The 23,219-nt window shown below is 46.5% G+C and overlaps 1 protein-coding gene across 1 annotated transcript in view; it reads left to right on the plus strand.

Moving 5' to 3' along the window:
• The window catches only part of LOC144718970 (membrane frizzled-related protein-like), a 30,804-nt gene that overhangs the window by 1,725 nt on the left and 5,860 nt on the right, over nt 1-23,219 (plus strand). Inside the window, exons 2-10 of the mRNA XM_078594622.1 lie at nt 3,363-3,435; nt 4,752-4,871; nt 7,801-7,851; nt 9,861-9,935; nt 17,753-17,981; nt 19,234-19,364; nt 20,423-20,551; nt 20,717-20,793; nt 22,192-22,334. Of these exons, the coding sequence (XP_078450748.1) occupies nt 3,363-3,435; nt 4,752-4,871; nt 7,801-7,851; nt 9,861-9,935; nt 17,753-17,981; nt 19,234-19,364; nt 20,423-20,551; nt 20,717-20,793; nt 22,192-22,334 (1,028 nt within the window). The remainder of the gene's footprint in view (nt 1-3,362; nt 3,436-4,751; nt 4,872-7,800; nt 7,852-9,860; nt 9,936-17,752; nt 17,982-19,233; nt 19,365-20,422; nt 20,552-20,716; nt 20,794-22,191; nt 22,335-23,219) is intronic.

Raw genomic sequence — 23,219 nt, forward strand, 5'->3', positions numbered from 1 at the left:
GGGTGAGCACGCCTCCGATGACAGCACAGCTATACTAACTAACACGTGTCTTTTGCCAATATCTTATTGCGTATGATGGCAGCAATATGTTCAGGATACAAATGCCAAAGTCGTCAAAAGCCACGAGAGGGCTTCAGGAGAAGGTTGGTGTAGTTTTGCTGTTACCCCGTCTGTTGAAGGAGCACTGGTTTACTATTTGGTCCGTAGCCCTTTTAACTGTTGTTCAATTTTGGTAAAGATTACAACTTTGATTGTGCTGTTTTTTTTACTGGCCGCTTAACGTTTTAGGGCCCTTTAGGCATGTGCTCAGCTATTGTGTTTAAAAAAAAAAGTCACAAAATAATCATGAGCGTCGTTGTGGAAATGTATAAATAAATAAAAATACACAAGCAATGTCTCCTTGAGAAATCCGTCTCTCCACATAAAAGTATATCTTACACAACCCAACAACAGCCCTATGACCTTCTGGCGTACATACTTTTATCAGCATTGATTCACTATAAATAAAAACGCCTCAAAGCACACATCATACACCTCCAAATCCTGGCCCACACTCTGCACAAAACAAAGATAAAGAACCCACGTATGAATGTTGAACTTCTTTCGCACCGTACGTAGTCAACCGTGCTAATCGGAGGTAAAGCCTTTACAGACTGTTGCGGAAAGTGCTGTTAGCGAGTTCCTATGAAGGTCGGTTCGGCACACGACGGGGTGGGTGGCCAGTACCACGCCCGGCCGCCTTTGTCTCCCCAGTGGCGATGTTTACACACCGCACCAGGTACTAATTTGAGGCTGAGTCGACCTAGGGGAGGCGCAGGGCCAGTTTAGATAGTCGCTGGTGTTGGCCATGAGCGGGAATCGAACTCGGGTCGCCGGATTAACAGACTGTTGGGGAAAAGTTCTGTGAGCGAGCACCTCCACACACACACACGTCACGTGTTACACGCGTCACGTGTTCCGCACGTGACGCTTCGCTCACCGCACTCTACCGCACGCCGCCACGTCTCGCGTCACGCCATTTACACCATGCGGAGAGGACGAGTGGTGGCCCAGTTATTAACGCACTGCACCGTGTATCCAGCCACAATAAAACTCAACACATTCGTCAATAACACTGCTTTATAAAGGGTAAAAAATATAGACGTAAAGAGCGAGGTTTCGGGCAAATGGCCCTTCTTCATAGCACATGGCGACATCAGTTCCATTCGAGGGAATGGTAAACATCAGTGTCGGAGTGACCATAAAAATATAAAACAATAAACAAAAATATTTTATTGTTTCCCTTCTACGTGACTTTACCGAAAGAACCAAGAATATGAATCCCTGCAGTCACGAAAGATGTATATAAATAAAAAGATGATGTGGTTCTGTAATTTGTCTTTATGCTACTTTTACTGGTTTAATTATATGCATACCTTTGTAATCCACGTAAAAGCTTACAACATAAAACAAATTACTCTTACGTGAGTGTAAAAAAAAAAATCACAATTGGAGGTAATTGCACCCTACCAAGAGCGTGTTCACCTGAGGAATTATTGATACACCGTATAAACGTTATAGAGATGAAGTCTTGTTATATGAAACCGACTGAAATACAGTATGAACATCAAGTCATATGATCACAAATAAGTAGGGCCCATCGGAAAGCCTTATTAAATTCGTCTTAGTTCTGGATTTAAAAACCAGGGATAAACGCAGACATTCTTGGGTGAACCGGTGGGAGCATGCCAGAGGTAGAGGTGGGAGAACATTCCGGGGTTAGGCGCATTTACGAGTGAACGAGCCTGCTCACAGTTGCGTTGATTGAACTCACAGACGCTTCATAGCAGATGCAGATGATGAGGATGCACATATGGAAAATTAAATAATGCTAATTTCGTTTTATATCGCGTCATTCAAGCGAATAGCATCCCATAAAGCTGTACATTCATTATATATGAGGATCAAATCACATATACAGCCACTGCCAAACAAATGAAAACCCTGCTACCAATCGAAATAAAAAAATTAATAAAGAAATGGCAACAAAAAAAAGAGCAAAAGCAACCAAAAATTTATCACAACAAATAAATGAGTCCATGAGGTCACATCTCAGACCATAATCCCAACTTCCCAACCAAGCCAGGAGGCCTTCACAGGAGGGGTAGTGGAGTTCTGACTAATTTAGACCAATCGGTCAAATGTCCAAAATGTGATCACCTAGTTACAGCATAAACATGTCTTTAGTTCAGATTGTTATAATATGATGGAGTTGATTTGTGACATGTGGAGTGGGAGGGCATCCCAGACTTTAGGGGTTGCGCATGAGAAAGCTCATCCACCAATGGTTTTACGTTGTATTTGTGTGGTGGAGAGGATGCCTAGCTAGAGAAGATCAACGGAGAACCTGGAGAGGAGAGTAAACTGAAATCGGAGGGGAAAGATAGGCAGGGGTCAGCACGTGAATAATTTTGCAATCTTGAAGGTGATTTTGGACTGAATAGGTAGCCAGTGGAGGGTTCGTAACATGGGTGTAATATGTTGACGCTTACGAGTATGATGAGTGAGTACTCTTACAGCTGTGTTTAGAACATACTGCACACGTTGGATGAGAGACAAAGGAAGGCCAAATAACAGAGAATGGCAGCAGTCTAGCCTGGAAGTGACAAATGCATGTATTATTGTTTCTGCAGCCATGTCGGAGAGACAGTTGCGGATACGAGAAATGTTGCGAACATGAAAGTAAGCGGTCTTGCACGTCAAGGAAATGTGAGAAGAAAAAGAGAGGTTAGAGTCAAGAATGAAACCCCAGATTTCGTGCCTGTTGACGAATATAGAGATCAGAGTCAAGCAGATGGACAGTAGATTGTTGTAACGTAATAGACTTTCCCCAACATAGTGAATTTCAGTTTTAGCGTTATTTAGTTCAAGAAAATTTGCTGGGAGCCAGTCAGAAACTGCAATAAGACAGGAAGACAGAGCAAACCGTGGATTTAAATACCAACGCAAATATCAACGCCAACCTCACGATTAATATCCTCACCACCACTTATACCACCACCACAAATACTTACCACGACCACCACCACTAATACTATGGAGATGGTGTGATACCTGAACCTACCCTGGACCTCTCCTAAGTCAACTCAGCCACGAATACGTACCAACTGTGGTGTTTTAAGGCCAGCACTGTGGAGAGAAAAGAGGGTGGCAAGCCCTAGTTCTGGCCTCACCATCCCCTCATACTCTGGTACCGGCCTTAACAGGTTCTCACCAACAGCAGTTATCCCAGTGGCCTGTCACAAGCTCCGCGGGGAGACCTTTGTCTTTGGTGGCACAGTAATTCGTGGTGTGATTCTGCGTGCATGTGGTGTGGTGAGAAGACAGATTTCTGCAATCCTGCATTCGAACCCAGCCCGACTGAGGGAGATAACGAGACACCCGATGCCACTCCAGGTAAGACAACTCACTCTAGCACTGATGAGGACCCATCACGCAGAGCGATCCTTTTATTAACGTACCACGCATTCAATCGTGTTTTTCACAACTCTGCATCTCAAGCAATATATACCGTGCCTGCACTGAGTTATGATTGGCTGATTGGGACATTTGACCAAATAGGACATTTAACTGAATATGACAACCGTTGCTTACTCGCTCCTTTATCTGCAAGAGCTATATTGCTCTTTTTTTCAGAAGCGACCTGGTCAGGACAACTGATAACTCAACGAAGTGGGCTTATCGTGTAGAAATGTATATCAGGCAAATACCCTAAACAAATGTTGATTCTAAATGTGGAGGGGAAAACCGGAGGACCCAGAGAAAAATCCACGCGACCACGGGGAGAACATGCAATCTGTACATATACAACAGGCGTCAGGGTCAGGATCGAAACCAAAACCTCCATACCAGGCGAGGGAGTTAACATCTCACCACCACGGCGCCCCAAGAAGACCTTTGCTTGCAGTGGCAGAAAGTAACCGAGCGCACGAGATTTAGAGACGCAGTGTTGCCAAGTTGAACACATGCCCCTCTAAAACCCGATCCAGCGCGGCTAATAAGCTCGCAGTGATGGATTTAAAAACAAAAAACAAGGTTTGTGGGCTATTTTTAAGTGGCAGGGCCTCGCAGCGCGACCGCGGGCCGCACGCTCTCGACTCCCAGAGGCATCGAGGGCCGCCGAGCTGTGAGGCACATTGCCTCAGAAACACGAAGTAATAGAATTGTTGAACACGTTAAACTGTTCACACGAGACTATCCGAATTCTGGTGAATATTCTCCGAAAATATTCATTAGCGCTCAGTGATGCGGAACTGTTTGGAAGAAACATTCCATGTTATTATCGTTTCAAGCTAAGGTGTCTTCTGCTGTGCTGATTCTTTCCTTTTTCTTATATCCTTTGCGAATCCTTGAGAGTGAACACAATGAACAAGGACGTCGTTAAAGGCTTAGATAGAGCGCGTGCTGATTTTGTGACGTGACTCTCAGGTATTGTAGGATGTAACCAACAAAGAACATGACCCCTAATACAAATATGAGGTTTGTACTCCAGCATCAATGCAATGCTGAAATGCGGGACAGGGTGGTGTGTGTGGGATGTGGTATATATGTGCAGTACCTATTGCGCTGTGTAAATATCAGCACTGGTGAGACAAAGGCGGCCGGGAGTGGTATAGGGTACCCACCCCCTCCATAGGTGCTCGCTAACAGTACAGTACTTGCCAAAACTGTTAAAGGCTATACGGGGGATCTTTGTCTGTGTGTGCGTGCAGGCGTGCGGCAGAGCGTGTGGAGCGGCGTGTGCAGCGTGCGCAGGCTGCTGCAGGGAGTGGCGTTTGTGCTGGGAGCCGCTGCTCTGGCATCAGCAGCAGCGATCACCACCCACACCCTGCGTGAGTCCACCCCTCCATAGCATCCTCAACACAGCCACACCACCACTCACAGCACACCCCAACACCACCCACACCCACCGTGAGTCCACCCCTCCATAGCATCCTCAACACAGCCACACCACCACTCACAGCACACCCCAACACCACCCACACCCACCGTGAGTCCACCCCTCCATAGCATCCTCAACACAGCCACGCCACCACTCACAGCACACCACAACACCACCCACACCCACCGTGAGTCCACCCCTCCATAGCATCCTCAACACAGCCAGACCACCACTCACAGCACACCCCAACACCACCCACACCTACCGTGAGTCCACCCCTCCATAGCATCCTCAACACAGACACACCACCACTCACAGCACACCCAACACCACCCACCCCCACCGTGAGTCCACCCCTCCATAATATTTCCCATCACAAAGAACCCTCCCCGCGTAGCCTTTCACAGACTGTTGGGGAAAGTGCCATTTGGTGAGCACATATTCAGGTCGGCACAGCGCACGAGGACGTGGTGTCACCAACACGAGGGGCTCTCCAGTGAACTGGAGTTCTCAATTCTAGTGAGTTGGAGGTCTCAATCTGGTTACCAATGATTGCATAAAACCCCGTCATATGGCATTTGGGTTTGTACCTAATCAGGCTAAATTCCAGCTCTGATAATTAAAAAACATCAATTTGGCTATCATGTGACGAACGTTAATTGTTAGCAGGCCGAGTGGGAAAGTGCGGCCCTCTATAGTGTGGAACAGAGGTCACTTGTATGGATTTCAGAAGTAGTCTTCTTGGTTTTTTCGGTAAAGTCACGTAGAAGGGAAGTAATAAAATAATACAAATAAAACATAATAAAATGAAACAATTCTCACAACGTTTCGGCCACAACGCAAGCAGCCGTCCTCAGGTGAAGAATGAGACAATCCAAGCTAGGAGCTTACATATAAGCTGGGTTGGGGGTGGGAGAAGAGCGCCTTAACAAAAAGAATGTGCATATCAAGAGGAATTTAGCATATACATGGGAAATGCGCAGGGGGCGGGGGGGCTTCAAAGTCATACCATGCCCACGCACTATGCAGGATCAAGAGCACCAAGGGGGGGTGCAGGGATTAGCATTAACAAAGGAAAGGAATGCCAATGATATGTAGCTGCAGTTACTAAACAACACCGTAGAAAACTAAAGTATAAACTACATACAAAAAACTAAAATATATAAACTGCATAGCACCATCAGTATACTTACAATACTCTACAATAAGCTGAGTTACTAACAGCAAGTAATACATTACAATTCTACGTCGTAAAAGTTATATAATATGCTTCCATCTAAACTTTATTCTCTTACATCAACCGAGCATATACCGTACTATATACTGCCATAGATAAACCCAACATTAAATTATATACTGTATTGCAATAAACCACATTTCAACATAACACTATGTATTATTTTACCTACCCTAATGTGTATCAAAATGGTTTATTACGTCCTTCCAATGATTGCTAAGCCAGAATCCATCTTCTCGATTAAAATTGTCTCTGTGTTTGTATATGTGGATCGCCTCATGAACGAATCTCTCATGATAGCCAGGTGGCTTGCAGAGAACCTCTGTCTTGGAGAAGTCAATGTCATGTGAGCCCACTGAGTTGTAACAGTGATCTGCCACGGCTGAGGTGTTTGTCCTACCGTGTTTCAGGTCAGCTTTATGTTCACGGATGCGGTCCGAGACATGTCGTTTGGTTTGTCCAATGTAACTGCTACCACAGAGGCAACTTAGTTTGTAGACACCAGGGTGCTGTATGTCTGGAACCACATCTTTTACAGACGGTACCAGATCACGGATTTTATGTACTGTGTTGAATCGGACCTGGATCTTGTGTTTAATCAGGATTTTGGAGATCTTTTTTGTGACCCCAGCAATGTAAGGTAAGGTGATGGTCTTGAAAGGCTCCTCAACAGGATCCTTCTTGATGGTTGGAGAGATGGCTTTGCGGATTGTGTAGTCGGAGTAACCATTAGCCTTAAGAGCTTGGCGTACGTGTTTGAGTTCACTGGAAATGTGTTCATGGTCGGATATGCATTGGGCTCTATGATATAGAGTCTTGATGAGGGAATTCTTCTGGGATGGATGGTGGTGGGAATCCGGTTTTAGATAAGCGTCCGTATGGGTGGATTTCCTGTAGACAGAGTGGCTCATTGAACCATCAGGTCTCCTTTTGATTAAATCGAAATTTCAGAAGTAGCTCTTTGATATCTGCTTCTGGGGACCGTTCTCTAACACGAGGGGTGGCACTACTCTGCCAGCGTCCCGAACGGGTTCTCCGTCACATGACGTGACGTCAACAGCCAAATCGGGATCAAGTTTGGAGAAAACATATTTTAAAAAGCGAGATGACAATGTGCATTGGCAACGACCTGCACGTGCGTGCACCGGCATGGCATGTGCAGTGGTAGGCAGTGCACCGACATAAGCCTGGGGGGGGGGGGGGGGGGGGGGTGGTGCTGGCGATGCACTTGGCTGCCTATAGTCAAGCACTGTGGAGGTAACTAAGGTTGGTGGATCGCACAAAATCTTGCAAAACTCCCTTTTCGTGGGCGTCAAGGTGCCATACTCTGGCTCGCCAAGAGAAGGCAGCAACGCAAGTGGGCTAATAGCCATCTGTTTCCATCTGTGCGGGGATAGCGTGTTGCTCACTCACGCGCGTGTGTTTTCTCTGGATTGCTCTTGTTTCCTCCCATGTGTTTCTACTCTCATCATTATTCGGTAGAAAACATCATAAAATCAAAACCCAATGCTGGACCCTCCTGAAATAGAGTCCTCCCACTCAGTGTGGCCTTTCCTGGACAAATAAGTCATGAAGTAAAAAGTGAATAAGTGAATGTGTGTCCAATGCTCACGTGTGAATGTGTGTGCGGTGTGAAACGTAGTGTCCCAGTCGTCTCGGCCGTGGAACAACGCCACGAACGCGCCAAGCCCAGGTACTGCTGATCTCTTTCCGCTGCTTCAACAAAACCCTCAACAGCTGTGTGTGTCTGCTGCTGCTGCTTCCCCCTGGCTCCTCAACGCTGCACCACCTCCTCTATGGACCTCTCTTCACACTCCCCCCACCCCCCCCGCCAGGCAAGCTTACATCTTCATGCTGTCACATTGAACAGGAACCTTCGCTCAATAGTTTCCGCTCCTCACTCAAAATTAACTTATTTTCCCTAGCTCACCCCACGCCCCCTTTAATCCCCCCCCCCTCATAACTACCACCATTCCTGTTCCATCTTCATATTCTCATTCCCCATTCATTCAATCCATTCATCACCATCGACTGTCATCAATTTCGCTTTCACCGAATTCACGCATCACAGATGTGCCCGTTTTTTTATCCACCTCATCTCCACCACTACATTCATATGCACCGTTCTTAATTCTCTGTAAAGCGCCTTGGTTAAGGCGCTATATAAATGACGTTCATATAAGATAAGAATATGTTGCTCCTGCGATAGCAGTGGTGCACAAGGGAACGTAACAAAAAAACTCAACAAATTCGTCAATAACACTGTGGCCTTAAAAGGAAAAGTATGTGATAGATGACGTTTTGGGCAATGGCCCATCTTTTTAGCACACAAATACTTATTGATCACCTCTTCCCCCCGGCGTGTCCACTGTCATTTGTGAGCCGATCTCCCCCCGATCTTCATGCCTTCATCTCCTTCCCCTTTCCACCTGTCACTCGTCTCTGCTCAATTTGTAAGTCTCTAATCGTAGCCTCCTCTTTAAACCTCCTCCTCTTCCTTTGCGCTGCCTTCTACCTCAACAATCTCGTGCCCATGCCTCAAACTCCTCCTGCTCCGTGTGATTCTCTTCTCTCTCTCTCTCTCCTCTTCCCTCTCCTTGGTCTCTACTCGTCTGTACTCTTAGTTCTTTCGGTAAAGTCACGTAGGTAAAAAATGAAATAAAAATAAATAACTAAATAAAAAATAAACATCACGACGTTTCGGAGGCAACACAAATCTCCGTAACGGAGACGTGACTTTACCGAAAGAACTAAGAGTATGAATCCTTGCAGTCACGAAATCTTCAAATCTAGAATCTACTCGTTTGGTTTCACTGCTCCCACTCACGGACCCCCACCTTGCTCTGTCTCTCCTGCTTGTTCCACCTGCTCTTTCTCACTCCGATTCCTCTCTGTACGTTCACCTCCCACCATCTACTTCTGCACCTCTTCACTTTCCCGCAATTCGTGAAGACAGAGGAGACTTTGCTCACTCACGTAGCCGGACTGTTACATTGTGCCCATGTAAAAAAAAGTAATACATGATAAGAAAACAGCCATTTACTGGGAATTTAACTCAGATAGTCGGGTTCATATTGTGGTGCGTGAATCGCTGCACCTTTACTCGACTCAAGAGTTAATTGCCGACCTTAATTGGATCGCAGCAACACGTGAATTATATTTGTCAATGACGAGAAACCCCATCACGGTGACCGAAGACAAGAGGGCCGCAATGTCATTCTTCAGAAACAGCTGATGTTGTGTTTCTTTTTGTAATGCGCAAAGGCCGAGTGCTTTCTGTACACGTGCTTTGTGCGTTGAGTGAAGCACAAAGCGATGCACGCAGTCGAGTGATGCGTGCGTGCGCCAAGGCCGTAGCCATGGAGTCAACATTGGGGGGGGACCAAATCTTCCAGGGGGTCTGGGAGCCCCCCCCCCAGAAAAAAATATAAATTCGGAAACGAATTTCTGCTATTTCCTGCCTAAAATATTTATAAAAAATCACTAACCCATTGGATGGACTTTTGATTATTGTTTTACAATAATGCCTAACAGTGTATTGTATTCCATTGCTCTGTTTTTTTCTTTTTTACCTTTTCTTGTGTCATTGTATGTAATGGCAGAGATTAGGGATTCATAAAGTACAACCGTAACCACATATCATATAAACAGAAATCTATTTTATAGCGATATATTGGGGGGGACGTGCGTGCGTGTGCTCAGACTCGCAGGTGACAACCGGCACCACCACCGCGTCGACGTCTCTCCCGGGCCCCACGCCCGTACCTCCACATCCAGGTGCGTCCGTGCCACTGATGTTTGCCGTGGCCGTGGTTTGTGGCCACACAACGGCGGTGTGAGCCACCACTCTTGGCGATGCAGCCGTTGCTGAGCTCTCAGCTGTAGGAAATATGGAGAGTGATACCCCGGCGTACGTTGGGGGATGCGTTCTTGAAAGGTGCGGCGACGAAATATTTAAAGGACGTGGTTTCAAAGCGATTTACGGGCTCGTGGGTGGAGGCGAAGGCTGCGAGGCGACGGATTCGAAGAAGGACGGATGCTATCAGCGACGTAGGTGTGGGTTGAGGCGACACAAATAAGAAGTCGTGTTAATAAAGTGACGACGTATTTGCGAAACGACGTAAAAGGGGGTATATACATCGCAGCAGCAGCAGCATCACAAGTTTCAGCTAAAAAAAATAGGATACATTTCGTCCACTCCTCTTTACTGTCAAACTTTCTCAAACTAATCATTCAGGTTAAATTTGAAACGCCCTCGTTTGATTAGTCCGACAGAGTTTTGTGTCCAGGGGTAAGGACCCGTGAGGCCTGAAGTTTGCCCAGCTGTGAAACAGATTTGGTAAATCCCTCGGCAAGTGCCGAGGTTTGCCTGCACAAGTGGCTTCCACCATCTGCATTTTCAAAAGCCTCCCCCCCCCCCCCCGTTCTCGCCGACATCGAGAGCCCCTTTTGCTTTCCCGCTCGGCCGTAAGAGACCGGCTCGCGAGGCTGAGGGCCCGGTGCACACTGGAGTGCCGTGAGTGTCGTGGAAACAGTCCTCAACAGTGGGCCCTGTGTACGCGCGCGCACTCGCGTGCGTGTGTGTGTGTGCAAAGGTGCTCGCTAAAAAGTAACTCCACTCTCCCCAGCAGTCTATCTCAGCTAAATGGTTGACATTCGACTCTCACAACGCAAGCAGCCGTCCTCAGGTGAAGAATAGGTATGTCGGAAATACAGCGTCTGTTGTCTTGTTGACGCTGTCTTTCCGACAGACCTGTTCTTCACCTGAGGATGGCTGCTTGCGTTGTGGCCGAAACGTCGTGAGAATTGTATTTTATTATGTTTTATTTTTATTATTTTATTATTTCCCTTCTACGTGACTTTACCGAAAGAACCAAGAAGATGAACCCCTGCAGTCACGAAAGAAGCTTTACATCGAAATTCGACTCTCCGTGTGCGTATCCGTGGAGTGGCGGTGCAGTGGTTCGCAAACTAAACTATGAACCTTGCAACCCTGACTCTTTAAATAACTCAAACTAATCATTTTGCGTCGTTGTGGTGAATATAAATCAAATAACCAGCCACACAGCCTTTCAGCAGCATTGATGCAGGACAAGCAACACTGAACCCGTTTCAACACACCGTGTCTCATGAGTAGTCAGGCTTGCTTGAATCAATAACGGTGAACTGCTAATCTTACAGGCAAAATGGTTCGTAGTTTGACTCTTTAAATAGCGTGTGTGATTTGAGGCCGTTGTTGGACATGTGACTTTGAAGTTAAATATTAAGATTACAACCCGAGCTATGGCTAACATCAGTGGCGAACGATATCTGAACCAGCCCTGCCACCTCCCCCCCTCCACCGACCTGCAATGCCAAGCGTGATCAAGTATGATCCATCTCCATGACAGACACTGCACGCACAGGTAGGCCTTTATCTAGCAGTAGATTTACAAACAGCTATCCATTCTTAATTACTGTATTAATATCAACACCTGAACCAGACTGTGTGGAGCATGGTCACCCTAAGCCCAGTTGTTCGGCAGCAAGAGTAAGATACACTCTGCAGATAAATATTGAGTGCAAGCTTAGGTGGCCGAAACCAGGCCCTACACCCAAAATAGTTATTTGAATGGCCCGGCACGACCCGGGTCTGATTTTTAATTGCCGTGGAAATGTAGCATTAGGGCCAAGTGTGACTCCTACGTGGCTTTTAGCCCAGCAGGCTTTTATTGAAGCAAGGTGTGAGGTTTTTGTGCTGAGCCCAAGCACCTATCACCTATACCCTAGCAGAGTAGCCGTTGGGTGTGCAGGAGGTGAGACTGCTGTTGTATCCTAACCCTTCTTCCAAACTTGATATTTTTATATATTATCATCATTGATATATAATGAATGAAAACACCCCAAAGCACAGCAGACTGCAAAACACCAGGTGTCACTAAGTAATGGACTGGAGGAGGGCTAGGATGGCAGAATTTGCAACCTTGCTTCAAGGAAGGAGGGGGCCTGATGAACGGGCATATGTCACCCGTGCAGGCGGCAGAGACAGTGGGAGAGTCAGCCAGACATAATTAAGGCAAAAAGCCAACCATCCTGCATGGTTTTAAGGAATTAAATTATTAAATCCAGGGTGAGTGGTCAAATGAAGTGGGTCAGCAACGCTGTGTGCACAGGGGAGGGAACTGATTAACAACCTGCGCGTCTGAACGTGAGGGGGCCTTTGACCTGAAATTAAGAATAACACTCCCAGAGCAGAAGGTTGGATGACCACAGTGAGACGAGAATAAGGGTGTTGTGCCTCTCTCAAGGCTGCAGGCTCAGCTGAATAACAAGGCTGCGGAGGTTACCAGGAGTTCGCGTTCGCCTAGTTAAGTCAAAAAGCTCAATAATTCTGTATTGCTATTAAAGTAACGTTAAAGTCGGAATTTAACAACAGGATAGGCTAAAGTTATCGATATTCACACCCACTCCAATTAAACCAGGCCACAAGTTACGCCTACTGAACCATCACCATCATTAAGTCAATATGAAATGTTATTTCCATACTTTAATATACAACTCGACCCGAAGCATATGACAATCAGAACCTTCCTAAGTCAAAATTGAATCGCACCCAGACAGGAGCGAATAGTCGATATAAGGTTGAAGAGGGAAGGAAATTAAGAGCACGGCGAACTGCAAACGTAAGCAAAAAAGCCGGGAACAACACACCAAGCCCAGCAACAGCGAGTCGGGCTTCGACAGGCCATAAAAGTAGGAATGATAACTCCCGGGGTCAGGGGACATCAGAAAAAGCAAGCAGACAAAAACCAGAACTGACTCCAAGGTTCAACCGCCCTCACCTACAAGGAGTGACGGAAATTAATGAGGCCTTGAGTTAACGGCGTCAGCTGGACAGCAACAACACCGGCGAGCAGAGACAGAGTGAGGCAAAGACTGCCAGGCTATGAAATACAACTTCATGTCAGTAAAGCCGACCAACAAGTTAAGTTAAAAACATCACAATACATAATATCGTACATAACATCAATGTTAACGCTATTCACCGTAAACTATATTCCGCTTATATAACCATGCAGACACCAAGGAATACGAATTCCTAGGATCAAGAAACTTACCCCTTAACCTAAGATATCGGAAATAAATTAATAATAATAAGCCTATGCATGAAAAGACAAAAGTAAAACTTATGAAAAGCCAGGATAGCGGGATAAATCACCACCAGGTCGAAATAAAATACATAATAAAAGAGCGATGTTAAACCCAGGGTCGGAGAGAAAGGGAGATCCCGGCCGTCTTTGTATCCCCGCAGCGCGGGATGGGAGTGTGTATGTGCTCGGGGAGGCACCTCCACTTGGGTCAAGCACCACGATGGGAAACGACACACCTTAGGCTACATACAGAATCATAACTGGGAAATGGTAAGGGACAAATGTTAATTTAAAACTTTTTAACCATGTCTGTGTGCGTCTGTGAGGGTCGGAGGGAGTGTGCCCCTCCCTCCAGGTCGTGCAATACGGACAGAGGCGCCTGTGAGACGATTTGTAACGTCTGTGTTTTGGTTCATGAAGAAGGCCAGACAAGAGATAATATTGCACCCAGACAGAGAGACGACTTCGAGGCAATTTGTAACATCTGATTGTTTGCTCATGGATTTTATGGAGGGAGTATGACAACGGAAAATACCGTGGGTGATGCACACAAGGACACGGACGTACGGACACACACATGAACACACCTACACACGGACAGATCCTGACACAGTAAATCAAAAGAAAACCCCGCCTTGTGGGCAGGACCCAAAGGGATTTTTCAGCATCCTGTGATACAATTGTTTATAAGTACTCTGAAAAGGAATGGCAAAGTAACTCCTGCCACTTGAGATGATAGGATTAAGAATAATTTTTGAATGGGTGACGGGGTACGGGGAGCTCGTATTAAAACGTACCGACCAATCTGTTACAAAGCAGTACAGTCAGAGAGACATATGGGAAGGGAGCTGTATCGATAACACGAACACACCTCGGGGGAAACTAATTGACTGGATAAAATGTAACAAAGGGGAACACGATGCAAAAGCTGCAGAGAAGGCAGGACAGGACTCATTCCTCCTCACACAGGCATACAGTCAGGGATGGTGGAATAAAGGAAAATTTGGAAAGGAAACGGGAGAGAACCAGACACTCGGAACTTGGTAAAAAGATTGCAAGGATGTACCAGGAGGGAATTAACGCAAAAATGCGTTCGAAACCGCTACCTAGCGTTTCCCAGGATTTAACAAAAACAAAAAAAATTAATATCCGTCGGAGTTATGAGGGATGAGAACCATGTAACTGGTGATATCGATGTTAAAGTTTATTTCTTTTGCTTATTTCAAATGTAACCTTGTTAAGATTGTGATACATGCGCGCGCTTTGGAAGGAATGCGTTATGGATTAGTACCGATGTTCAACGTTGTGTTTTATTTCTTTTGCTTATTTCAAATGTAACCATGTTACGATTGTGATACATATGCGCGCGTCGTAAGAAATAACCGCCGAGAGTGAGGGCGGCTTATAGATTCATAACACAAAAAAAGGGGCATTTACTTGGTTTGGAAATTCGCCAGTGGCCAAATCGACCCCTGATAATTTTCAAACGGGCGGATTGTTGTGTCTATTTTTTTTTTAATTAAGAACAATTCAAAAAAATATAATAATTTTTTTAATATATATATACCTTTTTTTTAAATTAATTAATGAAAACAACTCACTTCTCCTCACAAGAACACCAGGAATCCATGAAACATGGAGGGCGGTTAAAATGTTGAGAGTTCGGTCACAAAGAGGTCATGGACATCCGAATGGACAAAAGATGTACGGACTAGCCTCCCAAGACATCTGGAGATATACAGAAAAGGGCAGAATAAATAACGGTTGGAACTTCGCGTTTTCTTAACGTTTTCCGTACCGAAAAGTAGAAACTTAACAAAGATAATTAACCAACAAACAATAATTTTTTATTATTATATGTTTCCTACCTATACGACCTTCCAAAAAAAATAAAAACTAAAGAGTACGAATTCCAGAAAGCTTAAGTGGAAACATAATAACGCTTAACCTTAGGACATAAAAAAATTAACTCAGAATAAAACATCAATCTCTGGGGAACTAAACTAATGGGCATATCACACTACGATAATGTGTAACATGTTTTCCAGGAAATGGCAGCCCTCCTGCTCACGCTCCTGCTAACGTACCTTGCCAAGCTAGCAGGGATAGAGCCAAGGCCTGATGATGCCACCCAAGAATAACCGTAGAAACTATATTTTTAACGATATCTCCTATAACACGTAGTCAATAGAATAATTTCTCCCTCCCTTATCGTGTTACCTTCCTTTAGAATTTTTTTTTCCTCCTCTCTCTTGTCACATATAACCATGTTAAGTTGTGACACGTACGCGCGCGTTGTAAGGAAATAGCAGCAAAACTTGAGGACAATCGATGGTTCATGATGGAAGAAGGGTATACATTTTTTAAAAAATAACCCGTGGCCATTTGACCACTGGTCATTTTTAAAAGGGCGGCATGTTGTATCCTAACCCTTCTTCCAAACTTGATATTTTTATATATTATCATCATTGATATATAATGAATGAAAACACCCCAAAGCACAGCAGACTGCAAAACACCAGGTGTCACTAAGTAATGGACTGGAGGAGGGCTAGGATGGCAGAATTTGCAACCTTGCTTCAAGGAAGGAGGGGGCCTGATGAACGGGCATATGTCACCCGTGCAGGCGGCAGAGACAGTGGGAGAGTCAGCCAGACATAATTAAGGCAAAAAGCCAACCATCCTGCATGGTTTTAAGGAATTAAATTATTAAATCCAGGGTGAGTGGTCAAATGAAGTGGGTCAGCAACGCTGTGTGCACAGGGGAGGGAGCTGATTAACAACCTGCGCGTCTGAACGTGAGGGGGCCTTTGACCTGAAATTAAGAATAACACTCCCAGAGCAGAAGGTTGGATGACCACAGTGAGACGAGAATAAGGGTGTTGTGCCTCTCTCAAGGCTGCAGGCTCAGCTGAATAACAAGGCTGCGGAGGTTACCAGGAGTTCGCGTTCGCCTAGTTAAGTCAAAAAGCTCAATAATTCTGTATTGCTATTAAAGTAACGTTAAAGTCGGAATTTAACAACAGGATAGGCTAAAGTTATCGATATTCACACCCACTCTAATTAAACCAGGCCACAAGTTACGCCTACTGAACCATCACCATCATTAAGTCAATATGAAATGTTATTTCCATACTTTAATATACAACTCGACCCGAAGCATATGACAATCAGAACCTTCCTAAGTCAAAATTGAATCGCACCCAGACAGGAGCGAATAGTCGATATAAGGTTGAAGAGGGAAGGAAATTAAGAGCACGGCGAACTGCAAACGTAAGCAAAAAAGCCGGGAACAACACACCAAGCCCAGCAACAGCGAGTCGGGCTTCGACAAGCCAGAGGACGAGAGGACTCTAGCCGCCACGCATATAAAGGATTTATAGTGAAAAACTTTGTTTTTACGGGTTAATTTTTACACACCGCACCAAGTATTTATTTAAGGCTGAGTCGACCTAGAGGAGGGTCCGTGACCGGTTCAGATAATCGTCACCGGTGTTGGCCGTGAGCGGGAATCGAACCCCGGGACGCCAGGTTCGTGGCGCGCGGACCGCTGCGCAACTGCTCCCCATAAATGTGCCAATGTTGGCCCAACAGTTGGCCCCACGTTGGCATGCTTACTGGGCAGGGCCCATGCCAACCACTGCTACAAACCCTGCCCACTACAGACGAGATGGGTTATCCTCGCAGTGCGCACACTTAAGTGGCATTTAAACATCGAGAAATTCCTGAGAGCAGAGCTCAACTAGGAGGCGCGGGGCGTGTTGCGGCGGCGACGGCTGCGTGTGAGGAGGGAGCTGGGGGGATGTAGAGGGTGCGATTATTGCCACGAGTGTCGTCGAGTGCGGAGGGAATGTGGGCCGTGCGATACGCTCTCCAACACACCGGTGTGCTGTACTAGTAACGGATTGGCATCTGTTTACGTGACGAACCTTACTAATTGGCTGCGTCGGGTGGTGGTGGGTTTAACGACGCATTTATATATTTACGTGATCTAACCCAAAAAAAACCGTATTATGGATGATATTGGTCATTTTGGTCGTCTTCTTGGTTCTTTCGGTAAAGTCACGTAGAGGGGAAATAATAAAATAATAAAAATAAAACATAATAAAATACAATTCTCACGACGTTTCGGCCACAACGCAAGCAGTCGTCCTCAAGTGAAGAACAGGTCTGTCGGAAAGACACCTGAGGACGGCTGCTTGCGTTTTGGCCGAAACGTCGTGAGAATTGTATTTTATTATGTTGAATTTTTATTATTTTATTATTTCCCTTCTACGTGACTTTACCGAAAGAACCAAGAAGATGAATCCCTGCAGTCACGAAAGCTTTAAATCTAAATTCATTTTGGTCGTGTTAAATGTCTGCTGTGTTGTGTTCTGTGCGGTGTGCTGTCATGCGGTGAGCCGTGCATGTAATGCTGCCGTGCGGTGTGCTGCTGTGTGGTGCGGTGCGGTGTGCGCACAGCGCTTTGCGGAGGCGAGCTGCGGGGCCTGTTCGGATCGTTCCACACCCCGGGCTACGGGGAGGGGGCGCGCTACCCGCGCACGGTGCGCTGCGAGTGGCACGTGCAGGTGCCCGCACACCTGCACGTGGCGCTGCGCTTCTCGGGGCGCTTTGCCGTGGAGGGGGCCCCGCCGTGTCTGCACGACGCGCTCACGCTCACCGACGCCGCCACACAGACGCCCATCACACGGTGCCCGCACACGCCACTCACACCGCACGGTGCCCACGCACTGCCCACGCATGCCACAAGCAGAACCGGCCCTAGACCTTTGGGGGCCCTAAGCAAAATTTGGTTGGAGGCCCCTTTGATGTATGATTGTTTTCACCCAATCGCTAGCAGTGACTCTAGGGGGGCCCTCTGCTGGCCACGGGGCCCTTTGCAATTGCAAGGGTCGCTTAGTGGCTGGGCCGGCTCTGGCCACAAGGTACTCTCACATACCCATAACGTGGTACTTACAGATAACCATTGCATGGCACTGACGCACACACCGCGTGATACATTTTGCACTTGATGTATCCATTGCTGAATGAAGGCCTCCACATACCTTGTCAGTCGCCAGGGTGGGGTGTTGTGTTACCATGCTTCAGGTATGTTTAAGTGAGGGACCCAAAACCGTTTCATAAATCACTCGCTCCTGGCGCTTGCTGTGGCCAGGAATCACACACGGGTCGTCAAACTGGGAAGTGTGGGGCAGCACTTGCCGCTGTGCCACCTTTCCCTCCAGCCGTGGTTTTGCTGCTGCGGAGTTCTTCCACAAGTGCAGTTTAACGTGACAGTCTCAGGGCCTTGTCTGAGCCTTTTAACTTTGCCGTTGAGCCGTGGTGCCAACTCAAGTGAAGTGGAGTCAGCTCGTGTTCTGGGTGCTGATTTCTACGTCGCAAGACGGCGTGAGATCGTGACCCCCTGGGTGCCTTCACCCAGCAGTGGATCGATCATCGCTGGTGATGGTGGTGCAGCGCAAGGCCGTAATTATAATATATATTTGGGGGGGACACATCCCCCCCCCCCAATATTCAAATATGCTCAAAATGTCCCCCCCAATATATCGCTATAAAATAGATTTCTGTTTATATTATTATGGTTATGGTTGTACTTTATTAATCCCCAATCTCTGCCGTTACATACAATGAAACAAGAAAAGGTAAAAAAGAAAAAAACAGGGCAATGTAATACAATATACTATTAGACATTATTGTAAAAAAAAAGTCCATCCCATGTGTTAATGTATTTATTTATATTTTAGGCAGGAAATTCGTTTTCAAATTAACATTTTTTTCTGGGGGGGGGGGGGGGACCCCAGACCCTCTGGAAGATTTGGTCCCCCCCAATGTTGACTCCATGGCTACGGCCTTGGTGCAGCGTGTGGTTTAGTGCGCCGTAGGCTCGTCGAGTCGCGCACGGCGTGTGACGCGTCGTTTGTCCATGTGCGCGGCGCGTGCAGGCTGTGTGGGGGGCGGGCCCCCCCAACGCTCCACACGCACACGCACTCGCTCCTCGCAGTGTTCACCTCCGACTCCAGTGTGGAGGAGGCAGGGTTCAACGTGACGTACCACGCACACCACCCGGACACGCGTACGTCCCATGCACCACCATCACACTCATACCCAGAACACGATTGGGTTCTACTTGGACATCTTATTTTATACTTTTGTTTTATAATGCACAGTGTTGCCTTGATTGGACCGCGCAGTCTCTCTGAGTGTTTCTCAACTCCACTTCTCGTGACCCCCATCTCACCCCGCCACTGTACAGCTTTCCCTGATTACCAACCATCAGGTGCATGCAGTGCACTCAGCGGTTTTCATTTGCATGAACAATAAAAGATGGTTGATTCCGAAAGACAGCCGGCCGGGGTGTCACAGGGACTGGTGTTGAGACAGCCTGGTAGATATCATTAACTTGAGGCCAAGGCGTGCTCCGATTGTGTGGTTGCAAGGCATTGTTTCAAGATGCGCAAAGTACAAGAAGATTAGGGAACTGTCATGAACAAAAGTCTGTTGGACCCGCAGATTGTTTTTTTTTTATCGGTGCAAGCCGTCTTTCGGTGTGCCATCCCACCCGGAGAAAGTCAGCAGTGATTGTCATATAAAAAAAAGTGGCACCCACCATAAGAATGTGGAATTTCCCCCACCGGCCCAGGGCTCACAACAGATATGAGCACCGTCATAAATGTAAGAAGACATTTTGACCTGGATGATGTCTTCAAAAATGATTGATTAGTTCACTGCTGGATGAAGTTCTCCCCAAACTGCCACCATAACAATCCACCTAGCAGCTGTACACGAGCTGATTTAATCGTTCTATCTCTTTGGTGGACATCCCCTCAAATATACTGGTATATTTAAAATATATTTCTGTGCTTTTTGTTTTTATAAACACCGACGATTACACTTTGTTTTATTCTGTCATATAAATATTTCCAGCATCCTCAGGGATCCGAGAATGACAGGAATCCCGTGAACACGGAACGTTGGGCCAACATTGGCACAACATTGATCCAACGGTTCAATCCACATGGCAACGTTGGGGCAGTTGTTGCATGTTTACTGGGTATGTGTTCGCTTATAGCACTTGCACCAACAGTTTGTTAAAGGCTATACGGGGGTTCTTTGTCTTTGTGCTGCTGCTAGTGGAGTGCGCGCAGGATGAATGGGCATGCGACGTGGGACGCTGTCTCCTGCCGCAGTTCGTGTGCGACGGCGTCACGGACTGCGTGGACAGGAGCGACGAGGAAAACTGCAACGGCACCTTCCAGCTCGGTGACGGCAGCCACAACAACCACAACGATCCACGGCAACCACAACGATCTGTAGCAACCACAACAATCCACAGCAACCACGGCAACCACAGATGTTCTAATGTGGTATTGGCGTGCGGTTTGTGTATCGTGCATGTGGTCTGCTTGGCGCGTACCGTGTGTGCAGGTTGTGGAGGGGTGCTCACAGACTCTGAAGGCACCATCACGTCGCCTCTCTACCCAGAGCCATACCCCCCGTTACAGGTGCCGGGTGTGAGTGGCGTGCGCACGGGGTACGGTGTGCGCGGTGGGAAAAGAGGGGGAGCTCTTTCTGGAATTCCGCACTCTGTCTCATTTGTGTTGGTTGTCCAGTCTCTTTCATTTCATTACGGTGGGCGGCAGGGTGGCGCAGTGGTAACGTATGTGCCTCACGGCAATGATCACCTGGGTTTCGATTTCCAACTCGGCGCTCCTTTCTGTGTGGTGTTTGTATGTCCTCCGCCTGTTCTGCGTGGTTATCCTCTGGGTTCTCCAGTTCCCTCCCACAATAGCCATGAAAAAACGTACAATGTAACTCGTATTGGCCAAACATCCAAATGCTGAAAAAATGCCTGCGTATTACTCAAATGGAATGAGACATCGCAAACATCGGCGTCTACCGGCAGACCAATGCCGATTTGCAGGCCAGGTTCTATTCTTGCGTATGGTGGCAATATTTTCAGGAGCTCAATGACAATATCGGGGTCTGCCAGTCACGAGAGGGCTTCAGGAAGGAGTTTGGTAAGGTTTGCTATTCCTCCATTGAAGGAGCGCAGACTACAGAGGTTTCATATGTGGTCCATAGTTTGGGTGGCATGGCCACAGTCGCACTACTGTGGCTTGTCTTTAAATGTCTTGTCACCATGTGCCCACCGGGAGAACTGCCACTAGGGGATGCCCTTTCAAATGTGATTATGTAGAGCACTGCGAGAAGCCGTGTCAGAGGGCGCTATACTCTTAGGTTTTTTTCGGTAAAGTCACGTAGGTAAAAAATAAAATTAAAAATTACTAAAAGTAATAATAAAAAATAAATTTAAAAATCACGACGTTTCGGAGGCAACACAAGTCTCTGTCATCAGGTGGGACCGTCACAGCTGGATTTGCTGTATCAAGTGAGGCAAAGATTCCAAGATACAAGTTCTTCAATACAAGTTAAGGGGGGAGGAAGGAGTGGCTTATCTGAATGTGGTAGCCAATGAATGGAACGTATTGGGAGGGGGGGCGGGGCTGAAAGAGAGTGCATGTGGAACTGTTGGTGCACCTGTTGGTGCACATGCTAGAAGAGAACGAAAATGCCCATGTTGTTTTACCCAGTGTTGGTTGACAATCAAATACAAAAAGGAGAGTACTGTTAAGGCGCTATGTTAAACACAAATCACGATCGTGATGATTATAATTCATCTTCTTGGTTCTTTCGGTAAAGTCACGTAGAATGGAAATAACAAAATAATAAAAATAAAACATCATAAAATAATTCTTACGACGTTTCGGCCACAACGCAAGCAGCCGTCCTCAGGTGGAGAACAGGTCTGTCGAGGAGACAGAGTCTGAATGACGCTTTAAATCGAAATGATTATAATTGTTAATCGATGGATGGCCACGCCCGCGGGGCACGTGGCGCAGGTGTGCGTGTGGCGTATCGTGGTGCCCGAGGGGCTGGTGGTGGAGCTGCACGTGGAGGAGTTCCACCTGGAGCCCCACCCCCTGTGCCTGTACGATCACCTTGACGTGCTCGACTCACCACCCGCACGCACGCTCATCGGCCGGTAGGTGTGTGTGTGTGTGTGCATGCACATGATCATGGGGCACATTCGAAGCGAAGTTGTCAGAGGAGAAGGAGAAGGTGGCGTCGATAGCGTTATGGATTAGAGGAAACAGGCTATTTGTTGATAATTGGTTTTTTACCCTTTTATCTGGCAACAAAACTGACACCTTTTTTACGAGGAGTCATGTTTGTAAAGGTGTCAGTTTTGTCATGTTTGTAAATAAGGTGTCAGTTTTTTTGCCAGATAAAAGGGTAAAACACCAATTATCATATTTTTCTACTGGAAAATGAGGTTCCAATAAGGCTATTTGTTGTTTGATGTTTTACATATTTCCTTGTAAGGCCACATTGTTATTGACAAATGTGTTGAATTGTTGTTTATGATTGTGCACAACTGCCGACACTCACAAAATAATTTGTTCGAAGTTGGTCAAGTGTAACGGATGAGCGAGGAGTACGCCGTGATGAACGGGCAGATAACTGAAGTTGCTGGTGGAAGAGCAGGGGGGAAGCCGAAACAGAGATGGACGATACCACCAGGAGAGAGAGATAAATGTGGAGTAAATGTGGCAGTTGCTAAATTAAAGAGAATGGAAGAGGACGAGAAAAATTGTTCATGGGCCAGAGCAGAAATCGGTATCACCAAAGGTAGCACAACTTTATTAGTACCCATTTATTTATTTGGTTTATAAGAGTGAATTATTTGATAACTCACTCATTTCAAGTGGCTATCACATAATTCACTGTTATCAGGACATCACAGAAATACCCATATTTACAAAAACGATTGAGCATGGGTACACGTTGACCTTTCAAACTTTGAACCGTGTATTGCCCCCTGATTTCCACCATAACACCTGTGGGGCCGTGGTGATGACCTATTCAA

Source organism: Lampetra planeri, chromosome 5 (assembly GCF_965212315.1).
Source record: "Lampetra planeri chromosome 5, kcLamPlan1.2.h2, whole genome shotgun sequence".
In the NCBI taxonomy this organism is placed as follows: domain Eukaryota; kingdom Metazoa; phylum Chordata; class Hyperoartia; order Petromyzontiformes; family Petromyzontidae; genus Lampetra; species Lampetra planeri.